The sequence below is a fragment of the Raphanus sativus genome, chromosome 2 (genome assembly GCF_000801105.2).
Source record: "Raphanus sativus cultivar WK10039 chromosome 2, ASM80110v3, whole genome shotgun sequence".
NCBI lineage: Eukaryota > Viridiplantae > Streptophyta > Magnoliopsida > Brassicales > Brassicaceae > Raphanus > Raphanus sativus.
Window position 1 is genome coordinate 11,214,347 of NC_079512.1, and position 21,132 is coordinate 11,235,478.

Here is a 21,132-nt window from a genome sequence, read left to right on the forward strand (position 1 = left end):
CTTATTTAGAATATATACAATCCACGTACTCAAAATGAACAACTGACCAATTGAAATTATAATATATGAAATCATATATTATAATTTCAATTGGTCAGTTGTTCATTTTGAGTACGTGGATTGTATATATTCTAAATAAGTAAAAATAAAAGTAATAGTTGTATTTAGTTAGGTTCATTTTATAAATTTGTAAATATAATTTATAGAATTATAGTAAATTTTCTTGACCAAAAAATATTAAAAAAATTCGAAAATATTATTTATTTGATTTAATCAAATTTATAAATATATACATTAATTAATTAACTAATTTTTGTAATTTAATTATTCTAAAAATATTTTTTTCCTTTCATGAATATAGAAGAATCATCCAATATATATTAGATCACAAAGTGGCAAACCTAAAGTAAATTAAACATTGCATCCATTTATAAATTAATATCTTATTATATAAAATAAGGTTGACTCTTTCCTTAGAGAGACACCTAAGATGCCATATAGTAAAGTTAGTTCTTCTGAGTGCGATACATGTCCATCTTATTAAAACGTTTCGTTTCATTTATTTGTTTTTCGAAATCTGATGGGCCTAACTTCTTATTTTGTCTGCGTGTTTAGCTTTATTAAGCCCATACCGCTATAAGCATAGTATGATGTGCTCAAAACGCGGCGTTTCTTATTTTGGTGCTGTTCGTTTGCTCACCTGGGTGATCTATCTGTGTGAAGATGCAAGTTGATGTTCGTTTTGTACATTAAAATGCTATATCCAAATGGATCATCCAACTGCATTTATGAAAACTCACCCCAAATTCTCATCCAAATGAGGGTGAGTCTTCACGGAGTATCTGGGTGAAGGTGTGTTGTGGTCACTCAAGCTGAGGTTCCGCAAGTGCATAAGGGTCCAACTACAAGATCAGGTTCAGCAAGGTTAAGGAATGGGTTCACCAAGGCGGTTCAAGAACTGATTGATCAAGGTCTCAAACAGCTACTGATTCAATAGATGTCTGGTTTGAAGATTGAAGACCCGACCGGCTCCATAGAAGTTCAAGATCAGCCCGGTCCGATTCAGTTCTCTTCCATCGTCCATAACCGAACCGGCCTCATCCTCTCCACATTCAACCTTGGTTCAGAATCAATCTCCAATCCAACCAACCAATTTGCTTCCGGTTCAGAGATATAGCCGACCACCAAAGTAAGTAGTATGTGTTGTACTCTTTTTCCTTCATCGGGTTTTGTCCCACTGAGTTTTCCCGATAAGGTTTTAATGAGGCAACAAGCAAGCATGCTATGAGCTTTGGTTTAGGCATCTCAATTAGCATCCGGTTTACTGTTTTGATTTAATTTCATTTTGGTTTATACTTTGGGCATTTGTCAGCCTTTTCTTTTTGTTTGAGAGTTGGCCCTTTGTTTAGGCCCATTTTTATCTTTGAGAGTTGTTCAATAAGGGAGACTATATATCCCCTTGTAATGGGCGATTTTTGCCTTCAGTTTTCATGAAAGTTTTTAGTTTGCAAGAGCAAATAAACCCTAAGTCTTTCTAGTTGTGAGAAACACTTGAGAGCAGCCAGGATCTTATCAAGCCTTCATCACCAAGCTTGTGGCGATTCATCACTCCATTGCCACCCATCGATTTGTCTTGAGAGAGACTTCAGTCCAGCAAGCAAATCCCACATCTATCCATCTCCATCCACTGTTCTTGTTGAGAGAGACTTCAGTCCAGCAACTTGAATCCATCCTCCATCTCTCTATCCTTATTCATGATTTTTATTTCATTTGTTTCTGTTTGCATATCATTTATTCTGCATCCAAAAATCCCATAAAAATCATATCTGTTTCTGTTCTTAGTTTTCTTATTAGTTTACTTTCTGTTCTTCATTTTAAATCCATAAGAAAACTTATAAAAATCTCTTTTTGTTTCAGGTACAAAACCAGCACCATCCCTTCTCATACCATCCAGCCGCCCACTCTCTCTCTCTAGATTAACCATCCGGCCAATTTGGGTTCTTGCCCACAACAAGGTGAGTCTTCACCAAAAATTTGATAAATTTTTCGTCAAAACAAAAAAAATTCCCGCCAAAACCAAAAAATGCAATTTCCCGTCAAAATCGGAAAACACAATTTCTCGCCAAAATCGGGAAAACATAATTTCGCCAAAACCAGAAAATGTAATTTTCCGCCAAAATCGGAAAATACAATATCCGGCCAAAATCGTTCGTCAAAATCGGAAAAAGGCAATTTCCTGCCAAAACTGGAAAACACAATCTCTCGCCAAAACCGAAAAACACACACTTTCACGCCAAAACTGAGAAAACGCAATTTCCCGCCAAAACCGGAAAACATAATTTCCAGCCAAAACCGAAAACACTCTTTCCCGTCAAAACCAGAAAACACACAATTTCTCGTCAAAATGGGAAAAACACAATTTGCCGCTAAAACCGAAAAACGTAATTTCCCGGCAAAAACCAACGCGATTTCTCGTGAAAACCGAAAAACACACTTTCTGGCCAAAACCGGGAAAACGCAATATCTCACCAAAACCGGAAAACGCAATTTTCGCCAAAACCGAGAGAACACAATTTTCCACCAAAACGAGAAAACAAAATTTTAGCCGAAAACGCAATTTCCCGGCAAAACCGAAAACGCAATTTCCCGTCAAAACTGGAAATACACAATTTTCGTCAAAACCGAAAAACAATTTTCTGCCAAAACCGGAAAAAATGTAATTTTCCACCAAAATCGAAAAAATGAAATTTCTCGTGAAAACAAGAAAAACGCAATTATGGCCAAAATCGGTAAACGCAATGTCCCGCCAAAACCAGAAAATCGCAATTTCTCGCCAAAACCAGAAAACACACTTTCCCACCAAAACCGAGAAAACGAAATTTCTCGCCAAAACACAATTTACCGGCAAAACGAAAATGCAAATTCCCGTCAAAACTCGAAAAACACAATTTCTCGTCAAAACCGGGAAAATGCAATTTCCCCCAAAAACCGGGAAAATGCAATTTCCCCAAAAACCCGGGAAAATGCAATTTCCCGCAAAAACCGAGAAAACAAAAAATCCTGCCGAAACTAGAAAAACGCAATAACCCGCCAAAATCGTAAAAACACAATTTCTCGTTAAAACCGAGAAAACACAATATTCCGCCAAAACTAGAAAAACACAATAACCTGCCAAAACCGGAAAAACACAATTTCTCGATAAAACCGAGAAAACACAATTTATCGCCAAAACTGGAAAACATATTTCTCGTCAAAACCGAGAAAATGCAATTTTCTGCTAAAACCGGAAAAGTACAATTTCCCGCCAAAACCCGAGAAGCGTAGTCTCCTGCAAAAACCAAAAACGTAAATTTCCGCCAAAACTTAGAAAGTGCAATTTCCCGCTAAATTTTTTAAAACACATGTCTATTTTAATTATTTTAGTAATAGGTTCATCTCGATGTAGATGCAAGTTGAAAAAAACAAACAAACATAGTTGCATTCAGATGATTCATCTGGATGGATAAACAAAATGCAGAGAGGAACAACATCCATGTGGAGCATCTGGATAAGACATCTAGATGGACCATCTGGGATGCATCTTTCAGATGTACAAACGAACAGGGCCATTGTTGTTTCATGGATCTCCTTTCTCTGCCGACCGCCTTAGGCGATTGTAAGGTTTCCATCGATTTATTCGTCTCCTTCCTCCTGATCCAGCAATCAATCGGGGCGTAGCAAATTTCGAGCGATTTATTCATCTTCTTCCTACTGATCCAGAAATCATTCGGTTACGGATTCATTACTATTAACCTCTGGCCTTTACCGTCTTCTCATCTACCGTTTCGCTGCAGTTCCCCCATTCCAAACGGTTTCTCTATTATTTAACACCATCATTCAATCATGGATCCCCTCTACGTATTCATTGATTTGCCTCACACAACTCCTTTGTTAACCCCAATTTCTAATACTATAAATAGCTAGCGATGCAGAGCACACCATAATCTCATTGTTATTTACCATCCCCTGCTTTCAAAGTTGAAGCCTGGTCGTTGTAGAGAGGCAATTTTACCCGGTTAGTTTGGTTTTGGGAGGCAAGGAGTGTGAAAAAGGAGAGAAGCTCATGTGGCTTAATATTTGAAAGTTCAGGGACAAACGAATATAAGGAGCACACATAGAATCCAAGAACACTCTTTCTCTTATATTAGAAATCACTTAAACAATCTCCTAGATCTGTTTAATCCGAATTACTCTCAGTCACACACGACTATAGACGGACCAATTTCTAATCTCTTAACTCAGTAGATCGAGCTTCAACACCCTGAACTCGATCACCTTTGTACTTGACAAGACAAACCATTGCTCAAGCTTTTCAATTAGCGTGCTTAACCTAGATCTCCCCTAGACAATCTAGTTAAGTAGCCCTCATCGAATATACTATATTTCCTAATATCTCGATGCAATCAAATTTTCCAAATCTTCTTTACTTGATAACCACGTTATGTAATGGACCCAATAGCCATCTGACACGTCATAGTTTCCATAACCGACTCTCATCATTGTGTCACACATCGATCACATGTGTAACACAGTCTCTCCTTCTTCTTCATGCGCGCAGCTCTTTTCTTGAGCTTACATTCTCCCCCTTTTTATCTTAATGTGACATCCTATGCAACCTGCACACACACACATTGAAACCACCAAACATGAGATATCTAGAAGACATTCACAAATGCACTTTCGTGACCAGATCAGCAAGCACAATATCATAGATAGAAACTCAAAGTCTTCAACATAAGAACACACCATTAGTTTAAACATTCAGGATCTTTAGTCTTACTACAACCATCTTATTTTTAATACAATAGCCGTAATCTTACTACCATAAGGCACATCATCACACAAAAGACTTAGAAAGATATGCTTCGGCTAAGCTCTTTGGTGTCACCCGCTTGACTAAGTTCTTCGGTATCTCCAGCCTCTTCGTCATCCTGATTCATGGTCGTAGGAGGAGGTTGACGAACAACATAATCTCCCCCTGCATAGATGCACATTCAGATAAAAACAAAAGGAAAGTTAGTCTAGAAAACAAAACAGAACACAAACGTGATGCTACACAAACGTGATACTCTTACTCCTTAGACGAATCCGGATTGCCTTGAGATCGGCAATGGTACGATCAATGTCTTCCTTCAGAGTTGCAGATCGTGTGTCTGCTCCAGTGCCACGTCCAGCTTTGATGTTCTTAACCACAAGCTTGGGAAAGCCAGTACACTCATCAGTCGGATAGTCAATCGGAACAATCCTTTGAAAGTTGATGACTTGTTGGATCAGTGTAGGGAACATGATGCGCCGAGACTTCTTCTTCTTAGTGTTTTCAGCCATTTGCACGATCTGATCATACACCAGCTTCCCAAAGTTGAACCCATCTTCATTGTGATGAAGCATATACACAAAATTCAACCGAGCTTGATTCATGTTGGTGTAGTTCATCGTTGGGATCCAGTTGGTGCAAACCAGCTTGTACAGCACTTGATTCGTCGGGGTGAGAAACTTTGAGCTCATGTTTTTCCATTGGTTTATCTGACCATCAGTGAGGAACCCACACACTTCATCTATACTTTCATCCAACCAGTTGGGATCATCCTCAAACCCAGGAATGCAGTAGATAGCATTAATCAAACTTTGTGAGAAATCTATCATCGACCCTCTAAGATACACAACCACACCAACATCGCGTTCCGAAGCTTCCAAGAGATTGGCTATGAATTCTCTTACCACAATAGGTTGATAGGCATCAACGTCGGTGAGAGTATGGAGTAAACCTGCATTCTCCACAATGCTCCTGACATCGGCAAGGTTCTCATCGGTAAGAGAGATCCGATGTTGATTGATGAACTTCCGAGTCTTGAGCCCTTGGAATCGCTCAGTAGCCGCCATATAGAAGAATCGGGGAGTAAGAGGCGTCTTGTGTGGTTGCATTAGATCGGGGTACAGATCGATCTTGGTCCGATACATGAGGCGATTTTCAAGATATCGCTCCTCCTTGGCTCGATTCGCCAAGACCTCCGCTTCACCCATAGGGTTATTGTCACCATCGTCGGAGTCCGTCTCCGAGAGTGACTCGATCTCCGGCTCAACAAGCTCCGGCGAGACATCGCGAGTTGAACGACGACGAGCTCGCTTCCGCGCAGATGGAGGAGACTCTGTCTGAGACGAGGGAGGCTGAGACGAGCTTCCAGCACCCGATGAGCCTCGGTTCAGACGGGAGCTTCTTCGCGGTTGCATGTCGCCGGTGAGAGGAGAGAGAGACAAGCTAGGCGATTTGTTTGAAAGTGGCGACAATACCAAGGTTCCTAAACAACTTTAACAACTCCACTTTTCATTAGTCATATAGGAAAGGCCCAAAGTGAAGAGAGACCCAAACATATAGAAAAAATAAAACCCGTAGCATCACAAAACAAGTTATAACCAAGTGACTTTGACACCACTTACCGCCATGTGAGAGCCTGAGAGAGAGATCTGAAATTCACAAAGCAAGTATCAAGATAACCTTTATATACATGTATCCATTTAAGGCATGCTCATGATGCCTTTTTGTCCAGAGGAAAGACACAGAAGACACTACACCAACTCAGTCAACTACCACAAAAGAACTTTAATGAAATCAATGAGTCAACCCAAGTTTGTAGCTTTTTCTCAGCCGAGTAGCTGTCACACACGAGATTCACTTCCGCTAATCATCCTTCCTCAAGTTCACACCCACACTCATTAGTAATGTCTGGAAACACATTGTAAGCATCTTGTGCTTGTCACTTCTACTCGACAAGTAATTTTAATTAAATTTTGCCTCAAGAGTACAATCTACAATTCAGTGCAATGAGATGTTATCCGAGTCTAGACACAAAGTGAGATAACACCCTGTTCCAGATCGGGCCACCTCTAAGAATTGAGATCTTCTCTGCCCAGTCAAGACAGTGATCGTAGTCAGACGCAAAATGTGGTAGCATCCAGTTCCAACTCGAGTATCTATCATTCCAGGCCTTTTTCTTAACTTTTTGTTACTGAGTAGCTTAGACTTTTCTTTGTTTAACACAACTTCTTCTCCTTACTTATACACTCAGCTCCTCATGTGTTTCCTCGTTCAATCCAGACAGTGATCAGTACTCAGAACTAAAATGTGATAGCATCCTGATCCGAGATGAGTGCCTTTCTTCAGTGAACCTAAGAGAGAAGTGATAAACTCGTGGAGGATGACTTGCAAAAGTAAACTACTCAAGGTTTTGATGGTGCAGTAGTATAACGACTTAGTCAGTGCGATGTACATCCAGTGACTCTCCTCTTCTGACAGGACTTATTCAGAGATTAACAATTCCCAAGGCCTTACGAAGCCCTAGGAAGGTATTGTAGTCCAACGGTTTGGTAAAGAGATCAGCAAGCTGTTTCTCGGTTGATACATGCTCTAGAATCACGATTCTCATCTCAACTAGCTCTCTCACAAAGTGATGTCGTATGTCCACATGCTTGGTACGTGAATGCTGAACTTGATTCTTAGACAAGTTTATGGCACTCATGTTATCACAATGAACAAGCATGGGATCAGAGATGATACCATAATCAACGAGCATTTGTCGCATCCAGAGTAATTGTGTGCAACAGCTTCCCAATGCAATGTATTCAGCCTCAGCAGTCGAAAGAGAGACACAGTTTTGCTTCTTGCTGTGCCAAGCGACCATGTTGTTCCCAAGAAAGAAACAACCTCCAGAAGTGCTATGTCTGTCATCTAAGCACCCATCCCAATCTGCATCACAAAAACCTGCGAGATTCACATTAGTTTCAAAGGTATAGTGAAGACCAAAATCCAAAGTTCCTTTCACATATTTAATGATACGCTTAACAGCCTTCATGTGTGACTCTTTCGGACATGCTTGGTAACAAGCACAAATACCCACACTCAGACAGAGATCAGGTCGGCTAGCTGTGAGGTACAATAGACTCCCGATCATTGCTCTGTAGAGTTTCTCATCAACTGGCTTGCCATCATCATCACGGGACAGCTTGGTAGTGGTGCTCATCGGTGTGTTTGCCACTTTGCTAGTTTGCATTCCAAATCTCTTGATAAGATTTTTGGCATACGTGCTCTGAGATACAGTGATTCCATCCACCAGCTGCTTGATTTGTAGTCCAAGAAAATAACTGAGCTCCCCAACCATGCTCATCTCGAACTCTTTTGTCATAGTCCGAACAAAGTCATCCACCATTCCTTGTGACGTGCTCCCAAAGATGATGTCGTCCACATACACTTGGATAATGATAACATCCTTTCCATTTTCTCCTATGAATAGAGTCTTATCAACTCCTCTCTGAAACCCAGCCTTGATGAGAAAGTCGGTCAGTCTTTCATACCAAGCTCGTGGAGCCTGTTTAAGTCCATAGAGAGCTTTCTTGAGTTTGTAGACATAATCAGGAAAGTGTGGATCTTCAAAACCCTTAGGTTGTGTCACATAGACTTCTTCTTGTAGAACACCATTCAGAAACGCACTCTTGACATCCATCTGATAAAGTTTGATTCTGAATCCGCAAGCCATTCCAAAGAGTAACCTGATTGATTCGAGACGTGCTACAGGAGCAAATGTTTCATCGAAATCCACTCCTTCAATCTGAGTGTAACCTTGACCAACAAGTCTTGACTTGTTCCGAATCACATTACCTTCTTCATCTATCTTGTTCTTGTGAATCCACTTTGTTCCAATAACATTGACTCCTTCAGGTCTAGGAACTAGTGTCCACACATCTAACCATTCAAACTGTTCCAGCTCCTGGTGCATAGAGTCAGTCCAATATTCATCATCCAAAGCTTCATGGAGATTCTTCGGTTCTATCTGAGAGACATAACACTCCACATTATTCATCTTAGCCATGAAGGATGCCAACTTAACCATCTCCTTGAAATTAATCTGTTTCTTTCGTGTAACCCTTTCATCAAACAGACCTTCAATGACATCGGCTGAGGAATGATTCTTATGCACTTTCCCTTGATCCAGATCAACTCGTACACCATCAGATTCTTCCTCTTCTTCAGACTCCTCCTTGGTCATTGCTTCCGGAGCAGAGCTACTCGGTGTAGCACAGTCAACAGTTTGTGTGACCCTTGTCTGATAAAACCCCATACTGTCATCAAAAAACACATTTACTTTGTCTCCAATAAATTTGGTACGCTGGTTAAAGACACGATATGCGGAGCTGTTAGTAGAATAACCCAGAAACATCCCTACATCACTTTTGGCGTCAAACTTTCCCAAGTGGTCTTTATCATTCATGATATAGCATAAGCACCCAAACACGTGCATGTGACTTAGATTGGGAGTCTTACCCTTCAGTATCTCATAAGGTGTAGTCTTAGTCTTAGGTTTAACATACACCCGATTTATCACATAACATGCAGTGCTGACATCTTCGGCCCAAAAACCAGGTGGAACATTGTTTCCCCACAGCATTGCTCTTGCCATCTCTTGTAATGTACGCTTCTTCCTTTCAACCACTCCATTCTGTTGTGGTGTTCTGGGTGCTGCATATTGATGTCAGATCCCTTGGCTCTGACAGAAGCTATCAAACTGCTCATTCTGAAACTCTCCACCATGATCACTTTTGATTTGCATAATCCCACCTTTCTGTTTCAGTTGTAATGCAAGAATCCTGAAACTCTCGATGGCATCAGACTTGTTTCGTAAGAAGTCAACCCAGGTGTATCTTGAGAAATCATCTACCATGACAAGGATATACTTTTTCCCTGTTATGTTCTCTGGAGTGATCGGACCCATGAGATCCATGTGCACAAGCTCCAACAATTGCTTAGACCTAATCTTAGGAATTCGCTTGTGTTGCACCTTGACTTGTTTTCCTTGACAGCACGCTCCACATACGGTACCAGTCTGAGATTCTAAGTCTGGAACTCCTCTGACTACTTCTGCATTAACCAGTCGAGTTAGTCCATTGATGTTCATGTGACCCAGCTTTTTATGCCATAGATCAAGCTTTGAGGTGGTTGCTGAGCAGCACACGTTTGTGGGTTTCCACATATAGCAGTTGTTACCAGAACGAATTCCACATAGTACAATGTTCCCTTGTGGATCTACAGCACGAAATTCTTTGCTATTAAAGATCACTTCTAGACCTTCATCGCATAGTTGACTAACACTGATCAGGTTTGCCTTAAGACCATCAACAGAGTATACATTGATGAGGCGGGGTAGATCCGGTCTATCAGTTACTCCTACTCCTCGTATCTTTCCTTGTCCTCCATCACCAAAAGTCACTTTGCCTCCTTTAATGGGTTGAAGTTTCTCAAGATGTTCATAGCTTCCTGTCATGTGTTTTGAACATCTACTGTCAAAGTACCAAGGAGAATCGCTTTGAGAACTTCCATCAGCACTAGTGTATGCGACATGACTAACCAAGTTGATGTTCTCTAATATGCTTGTGAAGTTGCACGCTATATTCAACTCTGGTTCCATATGTGACTCAGGGGATTCCTTGTATGACTCTTTGAGGACACGATCTTTATAGGTTGAATATATATCTCTTTTGGCAATCCAGACATGTCCATACATGGTGGGTTCCATGAAGCACATATTTAACCTCCAGGCTCGCTCGTATTGGTGCCTGCGAAAGTAACAGAAACTGACATGATGACAGCGTTTTCCACAAAAGTGACATCCATTCCCGCGACATCTTGCTCGAGGGTTAGACACAGATTTCCCAGTGTTCTGGAGAGCAGGCTGAGCTTGAAGAGGACGAGGTTCATCTACCTTTTCCTTCTTGGTTTCTTATTTTACGAACAACACTTGACGTCCTTCTTGATCAGACTTGAAGGTAGATCCCTGAAACCCGAGACCTCGGCTTATGCTAGGACATTGTCCCAAGGTGAGCAGATGATCTAGAGACTTGGTACCGGTTGACAACATTTTTATCTTCTTTAGATTTTCAGCCAACTGCTCTCCAACAGCTTGCTCTTGTCCTTTTCTTGGAAGAACATCTCGCTCAACTGATTGAATTTAGCCTCAAATTCCTTATGAGAACGTTCTTGCTCTGCCATTGCTCGTTTTAGTGCAAGAACTTCTTGATCAGACTCCTTTAAGATTGAAGGAGCAGTTGGTTGTGTTATCGGTTTCCCAAGTTCAAGGATGTTTACTTGTGTTTTTAGCATTGCCCTATCCTTTATCAGCTGAAGGTTTTCATGGCTGAGTTCGGTAAACTGGTCAAACAGTGCCTTGTACTCTGTTTCCAGATCATGATTAAGCTCATCATCTTCCTCTTCTATTACTTCTTCCACTTTGTCTGAGATTGAAGCAGTACCTTCGTGAGCCATGAGTGCCATGAAGTTTAGGTGTAGTTCCCCATCGTCACTTTCACTGTCTGAGTCTGTGTCGCTGAAGCTCACAAGTGACTTATCTTTCTTCAAAGTGTTGGGACATTCACTCCGAGTGTGACCATAGCCCTTGCATTCGATGCACTTGAGTTATTTCCTCTTAGCGAGTGGACATTCATTCCGAAAGTGTCCAAAGCCCTCGCATTCATGACACTGAAGCTCCTTCTTCTTCTTTGTTCCATCCGACCGTGAGGACTGTGAGCTACCACGATCTGATTCATTCTCTGAAACCTACTGTTTGATCTGCTACCACCTTTTTCAACTCGTCTCATGAACTTGTTAAAGTTCTTTGCCATCAAACTCAGATTATCCTCAATCTTTGAGACTCTGTCATTATCTTGAGAGTCAGCAGTGAAGGCGATGCTCTTCTGAGTAGTTTCCTGTAGATCAGATTTCTCGAGGTCATGAACCTTCAAAATCTCAGAGAGTTGATCAAACTTCATCTCATCAGTGTCAACTGCTATGTTGAGAACTGCCTTGTATGCCTCAAATCGAGGAGGTAGACACCTTAGGAGCTTTTTAACCAGATCTTTCTCTTCATACTTCTTTCCCAAGACTGAAGATTCATTAGCCAACTCACTGATCTTGGATATAAACCCATCGATAGGTTCATCATCTCCCATGCAAAGATTCCCAAACCTTGAGGCTAGATGATCAATTCTGGTTCGTCGTACACTTGAGTTTCCTTCAAAGTGATTGATTAAGATATCCCATGCTTCTTTGGCTGACTCACATCCTTGAATGATTTTCAATTGCTCCAAATCAATAGCTGAGAATATGACTGTTAATGCCTTAGAGTTGAATTTTGATGCTGATTTATCAGAATCTGTCCACTGATCCTTAGGTTTTGGACCCAAGGTTTTATCTTCCATCATCACAGTAGGTGGTGTCCACCCGTCTTCAACTGCTGTCCAGGCATCCTCATCGATCCCTCTGATCACATGTCTCATCCTTGCCTCCAGTGTCCAAATTTTCCACCGTCAAGCATGATAGGCTTATGCAGCGTGACAAGCTCCTTCATGTTGTCCATGAAATCCGCAGGATCTCAACATGTTAGTAGTACTTGATACCACAGAGGTTTCCTGCTCTGATACCAAATGAAAGTTCAGGGACAAACGAATATAAGGAGCACACAGAGAATCCAAGAACACTCTTTCTTGTATATTAGAAATCACTTAAACAATCTCCTAGATCTGTTTAATCCGAATTACTCTCAGTCACACACGACTAGAGACAGACCAATTTCTAATCTCTTAACTCAGTAGATCGAGCTTCAACACCCTGAACTCGACACCTTTGTACTTGACAAGACAAACCCTTGCTCAAGCTTTTCAATTAGCGTGCTTAACCTAGATCTCCCCTAGACAATCTAGTTAAGTAGCTTTCATCGAATATACTATATTTCATAATATCTCGATACAATCAAATCTTCCAAATCTTCTTTACTTGATAACCACGTTATGTAATGGACCCAATAACCGTCTGACACGTCATAGTTTCCATAACCGACTCTCATCATTGTGTCACACATCGATCACATGTGTAACACAGTCTCTCCTTCTTCTTCATGCGCACAACTCTTTTCTTGAGCTTACAACATTGTGGCTGCTTGATGAAAAGGTTCGTCTGTAAGTATTAAAATGGTTTCTTACGTTTCCATAGCAGAATGTTTCTTTATTTGTAGTTGATCTCTTAGCATATTGTGAATTCCTTTGTGGTCAAGGTTGCAATGGAATTTGGGATCGTGATGGTAAACTGATTTTCATCTAGCATAGTTCATCTCTTTGTGGTCAAGGTTTGTCACATTTTTTTTGGCTGACGAATAATCTTTATATTACTTATAGATTACGATTCTTTTCATCTCTAAAATTTGTATTTTTTTTCCAAGTAGTTTTTTCTGCAGTTAATGATATGTCTTTCTAGTTTCTACTATAATTTAATTGCTTTTTCTGTAATACCTTCTTTATTTTTGTTTATCTGGTATTTGATGGTTTTTGTCCATGATGGTTTTTTCAACGTAAATCATTTTCCTCTATTCCTTTCTAGGCATCAATTTTTAGGACTTCAGAAAAGTTGATCCAGGTTTGTATGAGAGGTAAGTGAAGGATTAATATGGCAAAAATAATTTCTGAAGAGTATGGTCCAATACAGTATCAACAACATCCTTAAGTGCAGCACTCATATGTCCGTGTGTGCATTGAAGTGGAGAAGTTTGGACTTGAAGAAGAAGAGGAGAGAGACCAACGGTTAGTTTCTCTGAAAAATGGATCTTTGTGATGTTTCAATCAGTGATATACAGATACTGATATGAATTCTTTGTAAAATAATGTACGCCATGTTTCAATGTAAATAAGGATTGTTCTTTACCCCTCAAATGGATACGGTCGATAAATTATTTCCCCATTAGTTACTCTGAAACTGCAAACCAAAGAGGGAAGGAATTGAATGAATAGTTCATTAGAAGCAAGTTTATTCATGTGAACAGGGAATAGCAACTTCGTACAAAATGATTACGCCAAAAATTGGAAAGGGATTTTCATTCTGCAACATCATATGCGAAAAAAGTATATGAGTGAAGGAGAGTGACCACTCCACTAACAAAGCAACTTTCTAACACCAAATTATAAAATCAATTATTCTAAAATAAACTTTTGACAGCTAATCCATATAACTTATGTAAATAAACAAAACTAGATCTTGACCCACACAACCGTGCAGGTGTTTGTTTTCAATTTTATATACATATATATTTATTTTAGATCGTTAGCGGTATACAATTTTAATGTTAATAATATATTTAAATATTTACGTAACTATTTTAAATACAATAATTTTATAGTTTACATGTTATAACTAATCAATTGGTTAAAACTATCACATGTATTTTTGTGCTCCTTATTATATATTTTTCTTATTGTATTTGCACTTACTTATTGAAAAATAATATATGCATGAAACAATATATTTCAAAATTATTTTGTATAAAATATATGCTCAATTTTGAGCCGCCGACCTTTAAAGCCGAATTTTATTTTAACAATATTTTCTACATTTATTTATTTTACATAATAATTTATTATATATACAAAAGTGTAAGATTTTCAATTTTTATACATGTATTATATAGTTTGTGAATGTTAAGTCGGTCTGTCATCATATTATTTTCTTAGAACTAACATTTTATTTTATGAAAATAAAATTTATAAATTTTATCAGTTTAATATAACTTTATCATATTTAATTCAATATAATAATCTTATTTTAAATGATTTTTTTAGTATAAAATAAGTAAAATAAGATAAAAGTTTTATTTTCATTTTATAAACGATAACTTAATATGTTCACCAAAAAAAAACGATAACTTAATATATATTAATACATAATAATAGTTTATTACGAATTAAAAAATTAGTTAAAATATTTACATAATCTTTTTGAAAATTAAGTTATTATTAAAACATTCCTCAACAGATTTATTAGAAGTTTAATATATGTTTATATTTAAAATGAAAAGTTATCATGATTAAAGTAGTTAAAAATATTTTATATCATTAGCTTTAATGAAATACGTGTTAGTTTTTAATACAAATATTATATAGTTTGCTAATGTTAATCCTGTTACCAACATATTTGAACATAAATAATTTGAAATTAAAATATAAAAATTTAACAATTTAACAATTTAATATGTCTTTATCATATTAGTTCAATGTAATAATTTTTTCTTAATATGACTGATTATGATTATATAATAGATAAAAATAGGATATAATTTATATTTTTCATATTATAAAGTAAATGAATGTATAATAATATTTCAGAACTAATTAAAAAATTAGTGAAATTATTTACTTATATTTTTTGAAAATTTAGATCTTGTTATATATATATATAATGAAAAGATATCAAAAGATATTATGATTAAAGTAGTTCAAAGATTCTATATATTATTAATCTTAATAAAATACATTTAATAAAAAATTAGAAGATAGTACAAATTAAAAAGTCACACATGAAAGAAGTCATGAAAATAGATAAGACATTTGCTGATTTGTATCCACAAAAATAGGAAAATAGATAAGAAGTTTACGGCAACTCAAAGTATGGTATATACATTTAGAATAGGGTTTTTGCACTACATATCAATGATCTATGATTTAATTAGGCATCTGGTAATGAGACTGTACATATTTCGATAATCCCCGAAGAGTCCCTACTATCCCTAAGTTCCTTTATCCTAGATAATGGCCCACGTCTGCCATAAAGACTTTGCGAAGCGTGTGAGAACTGTTTGTAATAATGGCGAACCGCGTCGAAACTCTTCTTTTATCACATACCTTTTTTTGCAAAAAATCAAAAGGCAAAATAAGTTGATTTAACTTCCCAATTTAGTCTACCATATCAATAACCTAATTTTTTACTCGTTTCTGAATCAGAGGCGACTGAGTTGCCGAAATGGTCTCATCTCGGATACGCGAGTTACGGGATGAAGATGGAGTCGAAGAAGACATTGGTCAAGCCGATGACCCTGTTCCTAATGACGACGGAAGTGATCTCGACATACCGGAAATGATGTTTGCGGATGGTGAAGAACCAGTAGGCGTTAGGGTTCTTACATACCAGTCATCTAGTGCCATCAACACCATACTCGATGCACTGTCAGAAGAAGAGATCCAGTTCCTCCGAGAATCACCTTTTGGTAAGCTGGTGGAGATAGCAGAAAAACCCGCCTTTTCCGGTAGATTTGCGAGATTTCTTCTTTCAAGACAGTTGAAAGTTGAGAAAAAACACGAAGTTTGGTTTCGTTTCGCCGGGAATCCCATTAGGTTTTCTCTTCGCGAGTTTGCGATTGTCACTGGTCTCCCTTGTGGTGATTTTCCGAAGAAATCAAAGAGGAAAAGGAAGAAGGATATTAATGAGAAACCATATTGGCCAGAGTTATTTGGAAGTGCAGAGGAGATGAGTGTTTCTAGGGCTGTGAAGATGTTGCGGAAAAAACTCGTTACAGATCCAGATATCCGGATAAAACTGGCGTGTCTAGCTATTGTCTCATCCGTTCTGTTGTCCACCAATCTGAAGGCTAAGATGCTCAAGGAACACGTGGAGCTTCTCGGTAACATAGACGACTTCTTTTCTTTCCCATGGGGCCGACTTGCTTTTGATATGCTTATTACTAGTATCAAGAAGAGGGATGAGATCTCATTGTCCCAAAATACGATTGCACTAAAAGGTTTTGCTCTAGCGCTTCAGCTCGTAATTGTCGAGGCCGTACCTTCTCTCACAGAAGTTGTCCAAGATGAATGTTCATCTTCCGAATCTGATACCGAGGATGAGGAGTCAGATAGCACGGGAAGGAAAACGAGAAAGCAGATTTTGAGTCCTTCGCATGCACGTGAGGTTGACAGAAAAGCTGAGGTTAGTACTCACTATTCAAATAGTTGGAGAAGAAGGAGTTATTTTGTACAATATCTCATTCTAAATTGGTTTTATGGGTTTGCATTGTAGGCGCTGGTTAGGTGCATTATACCTCAGGATCCCTTAAGGCCAATCAATGAGGCAGTACTAGTATGGGCAGATGAAGTAGTTGACATCAAAGTTAGTAACCTACTGAAGTTGATCTTCGCGAATCATGTGTTTACCAAAGAGATGTTCAAAGGTGGTGTTTCAAAATCCGATGTAGAAAAGATGCGTGAGAAGTCAAAAGTTCCGGTTAAAAAGAAGCCACAAAATGTGAAGGAGACGATTGTTGGAGACGTTGATGAAGGAAAAATAAGGTCGATCGTGTGTTCTATTCTTAAACCCGAGATTGAGAGGCTTGATCAGCATGTTTCATCTGCGGTTGCAATCGTCAAAGACAATTCAGGTGTTATTGCTGCAGTTGAGGCGATGTTAAAGTCCTTTAAAGCTGAAATATTGTCATCTTTCCCCCCCTGCGAATCCCCCGTCGGTTCCAGTCAGAGAAGATACGGTTCCGTCTACGGCCAATCCTGTTGTTGATGCAAATAAGGAGGGTGTCAATTGCGAGAAGGTAGGTGTAACAGATGAGACACGCCAACCTGATGTGGATGAAAATGCCAAGGCTATTTCAAACGTCCTTGAAAATATCAGTCATTATTCAACACCTCCTTCTTCTGCTGAAAACCGTTTAGTAAGTTATCACCTATATATTATTTTTGTCGACATGGTATGCATTTCTGTACACCTTTGTTTGTATTTATTAATTTTTTTCTTGTATTAGGTTGATGAAGGTACGTCTCATCATCAAGTGTCTGTCCATGCTTTACCCGGCCATGACCAAAATAGCAACTTCGAACCAGTTTTGGATTCTGTCCTTTCCGAGAGTAATGGTTGTCCTGGTGTTGATGTATGTTTGTCTTTCCAAATTTTATTCACCCAAAATCATAATATCATAGCCTGCAGTTATAAACCTTGTTTGTTAAGTTTTGCAATAAATTTTGCAGTATCCTACATTCGAGTTGGGTCTCACTCAGGAGATACTGCCAGCAACAGTTGGTGTGGATGAGGTGGGTGACAATGAAACCGAAAAAACGGTAAGCAAATCCAGTTTTTTTATATTATAGATGGATATAAAATTCAATGTCTGGATATTGCTTACAATATCGAGATTTTATTCGAACCAACCGGTTACCTTGTTCATGCATTTCTAGCCTACATCTGGAAATGGGAGAGGAAATATGGAAGTGCATCCCTCAATTTCCGCGCACAGCCAAACACACTCCCGCACCGAAACACCGGTATGTTTACTGATTCCTGCCAAATCATATACAACTTTTCATAATTGACATCGTGCAAATGATCGTTTTTATTGAGGCACAACAGTTAGCAACTCAGTGTGTAGATTCTCAGATGCCGGCCACTGAAAAGGTAGTATTAGTAAGCAATCTCATTTAGTGTTGATGAATATTTTTTAAAGTCAGTTGTTATACATTTGTCCTGAGTTCTGCTCTGTCAACAATGTAGTCTGTTGCTCCCGTCCAAGAGAATCTGCCTATAATGGAGACTTCTTCTCGAGGTGGTGGTATCTCTATTGTTTAATAACAGTGTTGCTTGTACTCAGGTTCTTATCTTTGTGTAAGACGGAAATGTTTATTTGATATTTCGATTTCGGTTTCATCCAGGGAAAATTGCTTTCAACAGCTGCTATAGACGACGACATTGTCGATGATGAAGATTCCGGTGCGGAGTGTAATTATGATACTATGTTACGCCGTAAAAGCAAACATTTGCGGATTGTCCCTCCTTTTCTTCTAATCGGGTATCAGTGTGGGTCAGCTATTCTAAACCGTGCAAGAGAGGCCCAATTATGTGGTGATAGCTACTACGAGATGTCCGTAATCCGAGAGAAATATGTCCGCCTTAGCACAATCCTAAAGAAACCCTGGTAATCTGTCTTTAATGAACTCATACAATTTATATACTATATTTGATTACGCTCATTTAGATAGTTAAACATTACTCTTGCTTATATGTAGTGTTATTAATGTCGCTGGTCTATCCGTTACCTCAAAAGACATTACCGATATTGCCGAGAGAAGCCGGTTATTCCCATGAAAGGCAAGTTATCTCCGCAAATGTGTAGTTATATTTTCCTCTTTATGGTTGCTTATTGTATGTCATGTATGTATACACAGGTCATTGATATCCTCATCAAGCTGGTTATATCAACATTTGAGAATCAAGTCAATTCCAGAGTAGAGAATACATGTGCATTCCTTGATAGCCGATTTGCTTCACTGATGTGTAGGAATCACCCCAAGTTCAAGAAGCCCAAGTCTAAAATTGGATTCACCTTACCAAAGAGTTTGGTTGAATGTCTGTCAAATAGCTCTGCGTCCTTGGGGTCCGTAACACGTTTCTATCTTCCATTCAACATCTCTAAAAGACATTGGATATGTATATGCTTAGATTTCAGTGCTTCCAAAGCGTACATACTTGATTGCAATCCAGGAGTTACGACCCTTGCAACGCTACACAAAGAGCTTCTTCCGATTACCGAATTGTTTCCCCACCTTCTGAAACAATGTGGGGTTTCCGTTGAGGGCGTTGATAAACCTCTTGTTGTTGAAAGGATGGTTGGTATTGCAACGAACACGAACCCCGGGGATGCAGGTATAGCGGCCACCTTGTTGATCCAATCTCATGCTTTTTTTGGACCTGAATCTTGTACCTCTATCACTCCGTCCGTAATACCAGACGAAGCCCACAGAGCAGCTGTAATGATCTACGAGTTTCATGTGAAGCTCTAGGCTGTATTTTATCGACCTTCACTTATTCTGTCACATGCTTTGATTTATCACGTTCCTGAAACATTTTCTGTTTTATGTACTTCTTCTCGGATGTTGGCTTTTTCTATTTTCTTTGATAATCCTCCTGATCTGGCATGTTGGATTTGTACGAGTTGTTTTAAGAGGTTTCATTTTTTAGAAGTGATTGTAACTTCAATGTCTGTTTTAAAATTCTGTTGTAAAATTTTTAAATTGATCTATTTTAAAAATGTTAAGATGAGATATGCTTAGTGGGAAATATAGGTTCGGATAAAAACATGCACTCGATTTTTCTATCCGGTTATAGTATAATCATATTATACAAATCCGGCTGTGTTTTTCAAGAATGGGATCATTACGCCTCATCCTGAGACTTATAGATAAAATGATTTTTAATCGCCCCTTATTGTTAACGTATGTTTATGCATTCTTATGTTGCAAGAACTCTATACATTTTCTTATTGAGTACAATATTTTAGAAATTTTTTCATGTTTGATTACGTTGTTAACTATAACAAATCCGTTATATGAAATCCGGTTGGAGTCTACATCATATATGTTATCTTGTAATAACCGGTTATTGTCGAGTTGTCATCATGCTACCTATTCGTAATATTAAGTTTGCGTACTAGCTTGAGATACTTTGCTGGATGTTACAAACAAAGCAAAGTACGTATTTTTACAATTGAGATTATACCTATATTTTAAGGAAGAATTAATGTACTCTCAGTGAATTTTAATCTTTTATTAACATGTTAACATTATTAAATCCGGTATTTTTGTAGAGATGTTGGTTTTTTAGATTAAAACTGGTTATTTATATGTACGCCCTGAAACCCTAATCCATTTTCAAACCTTGCATACTATTTTTACCATTAACGCTTCGTCAATTCATACAAAAATATTTTACATTAAACTTGCAACATATCTTACAGAATTATTACACAGACCATTCTTCTTCTTACCTTATAAAACACCGTACATGAACTAAAACCACCGCATTGCAAAGGAAATATATTACATGCGTAACTAGGCACAGCAGGTCCCAAAAAGAAAAAAACATCACCCCGATCTTGAAACAGAAACTGCATCATAATAAAGAGAGTCCTTCCCACTGCGTTATTATAGGACCTTGATACCATCAGTTGTCACGACCATCTCCCCCACCAACATCATCTTCACTGTTATCATTCTCACCAGGCGGCACTTCATCAGTCGGTTCCTTGCTTTCCACCTTTATCTCCGAATCAACCTCACCCCGCGCTGAAGATTCTCCTTCAACGAGTATAATTACAAAATTTTAACAATGAACGTTGATTCTATTCTGATATAAAACTTTAGGGTTCGTAATAGACCGTACCTTTTTCACCTGCAATGGCCCCACGTAAACCATTCATTTCTCCAAACCCTCCAGCTTCTGTGGAAGAACCACTGGAAGTA

The 21,132-nt window shown here is 38.5% G+C and overlaps 1 protein-coding gene across 1 annotated transcript; it reads left to right on the plus strand.

Annotated features, from left to right (window-relative positions):
- The first annotated feature begins 15,862 nt into the window (after positions 1 to 15,862).
- LOC108829970 (uncharacterized) lies at positions 15,863 to 19,674 on the plus strand. Its single transcript, XM_057004087.1, has 9 exons — positions 15,863 to 16,822; positions 16,913 to 17,350; positions 17,436 to 17,555; positions 17,646 to 17,771; positions 17,869 to 17,958; positions 18,389 to 18,457; positions 18,547 to 18,759; positions 19,060 to 19,240; positions 19,334 to 19,674. Exons 1-9 carry the CDS (start codon positions 15,863 to 15,865, stop codon positions 19,672 to 19,674), a joined length of 2,538 nt encoding a protein of 845 aa, XP_056860067.1.
- Positions 19,675 to 21,132: the final 1,458 nt, after the last annotated feature.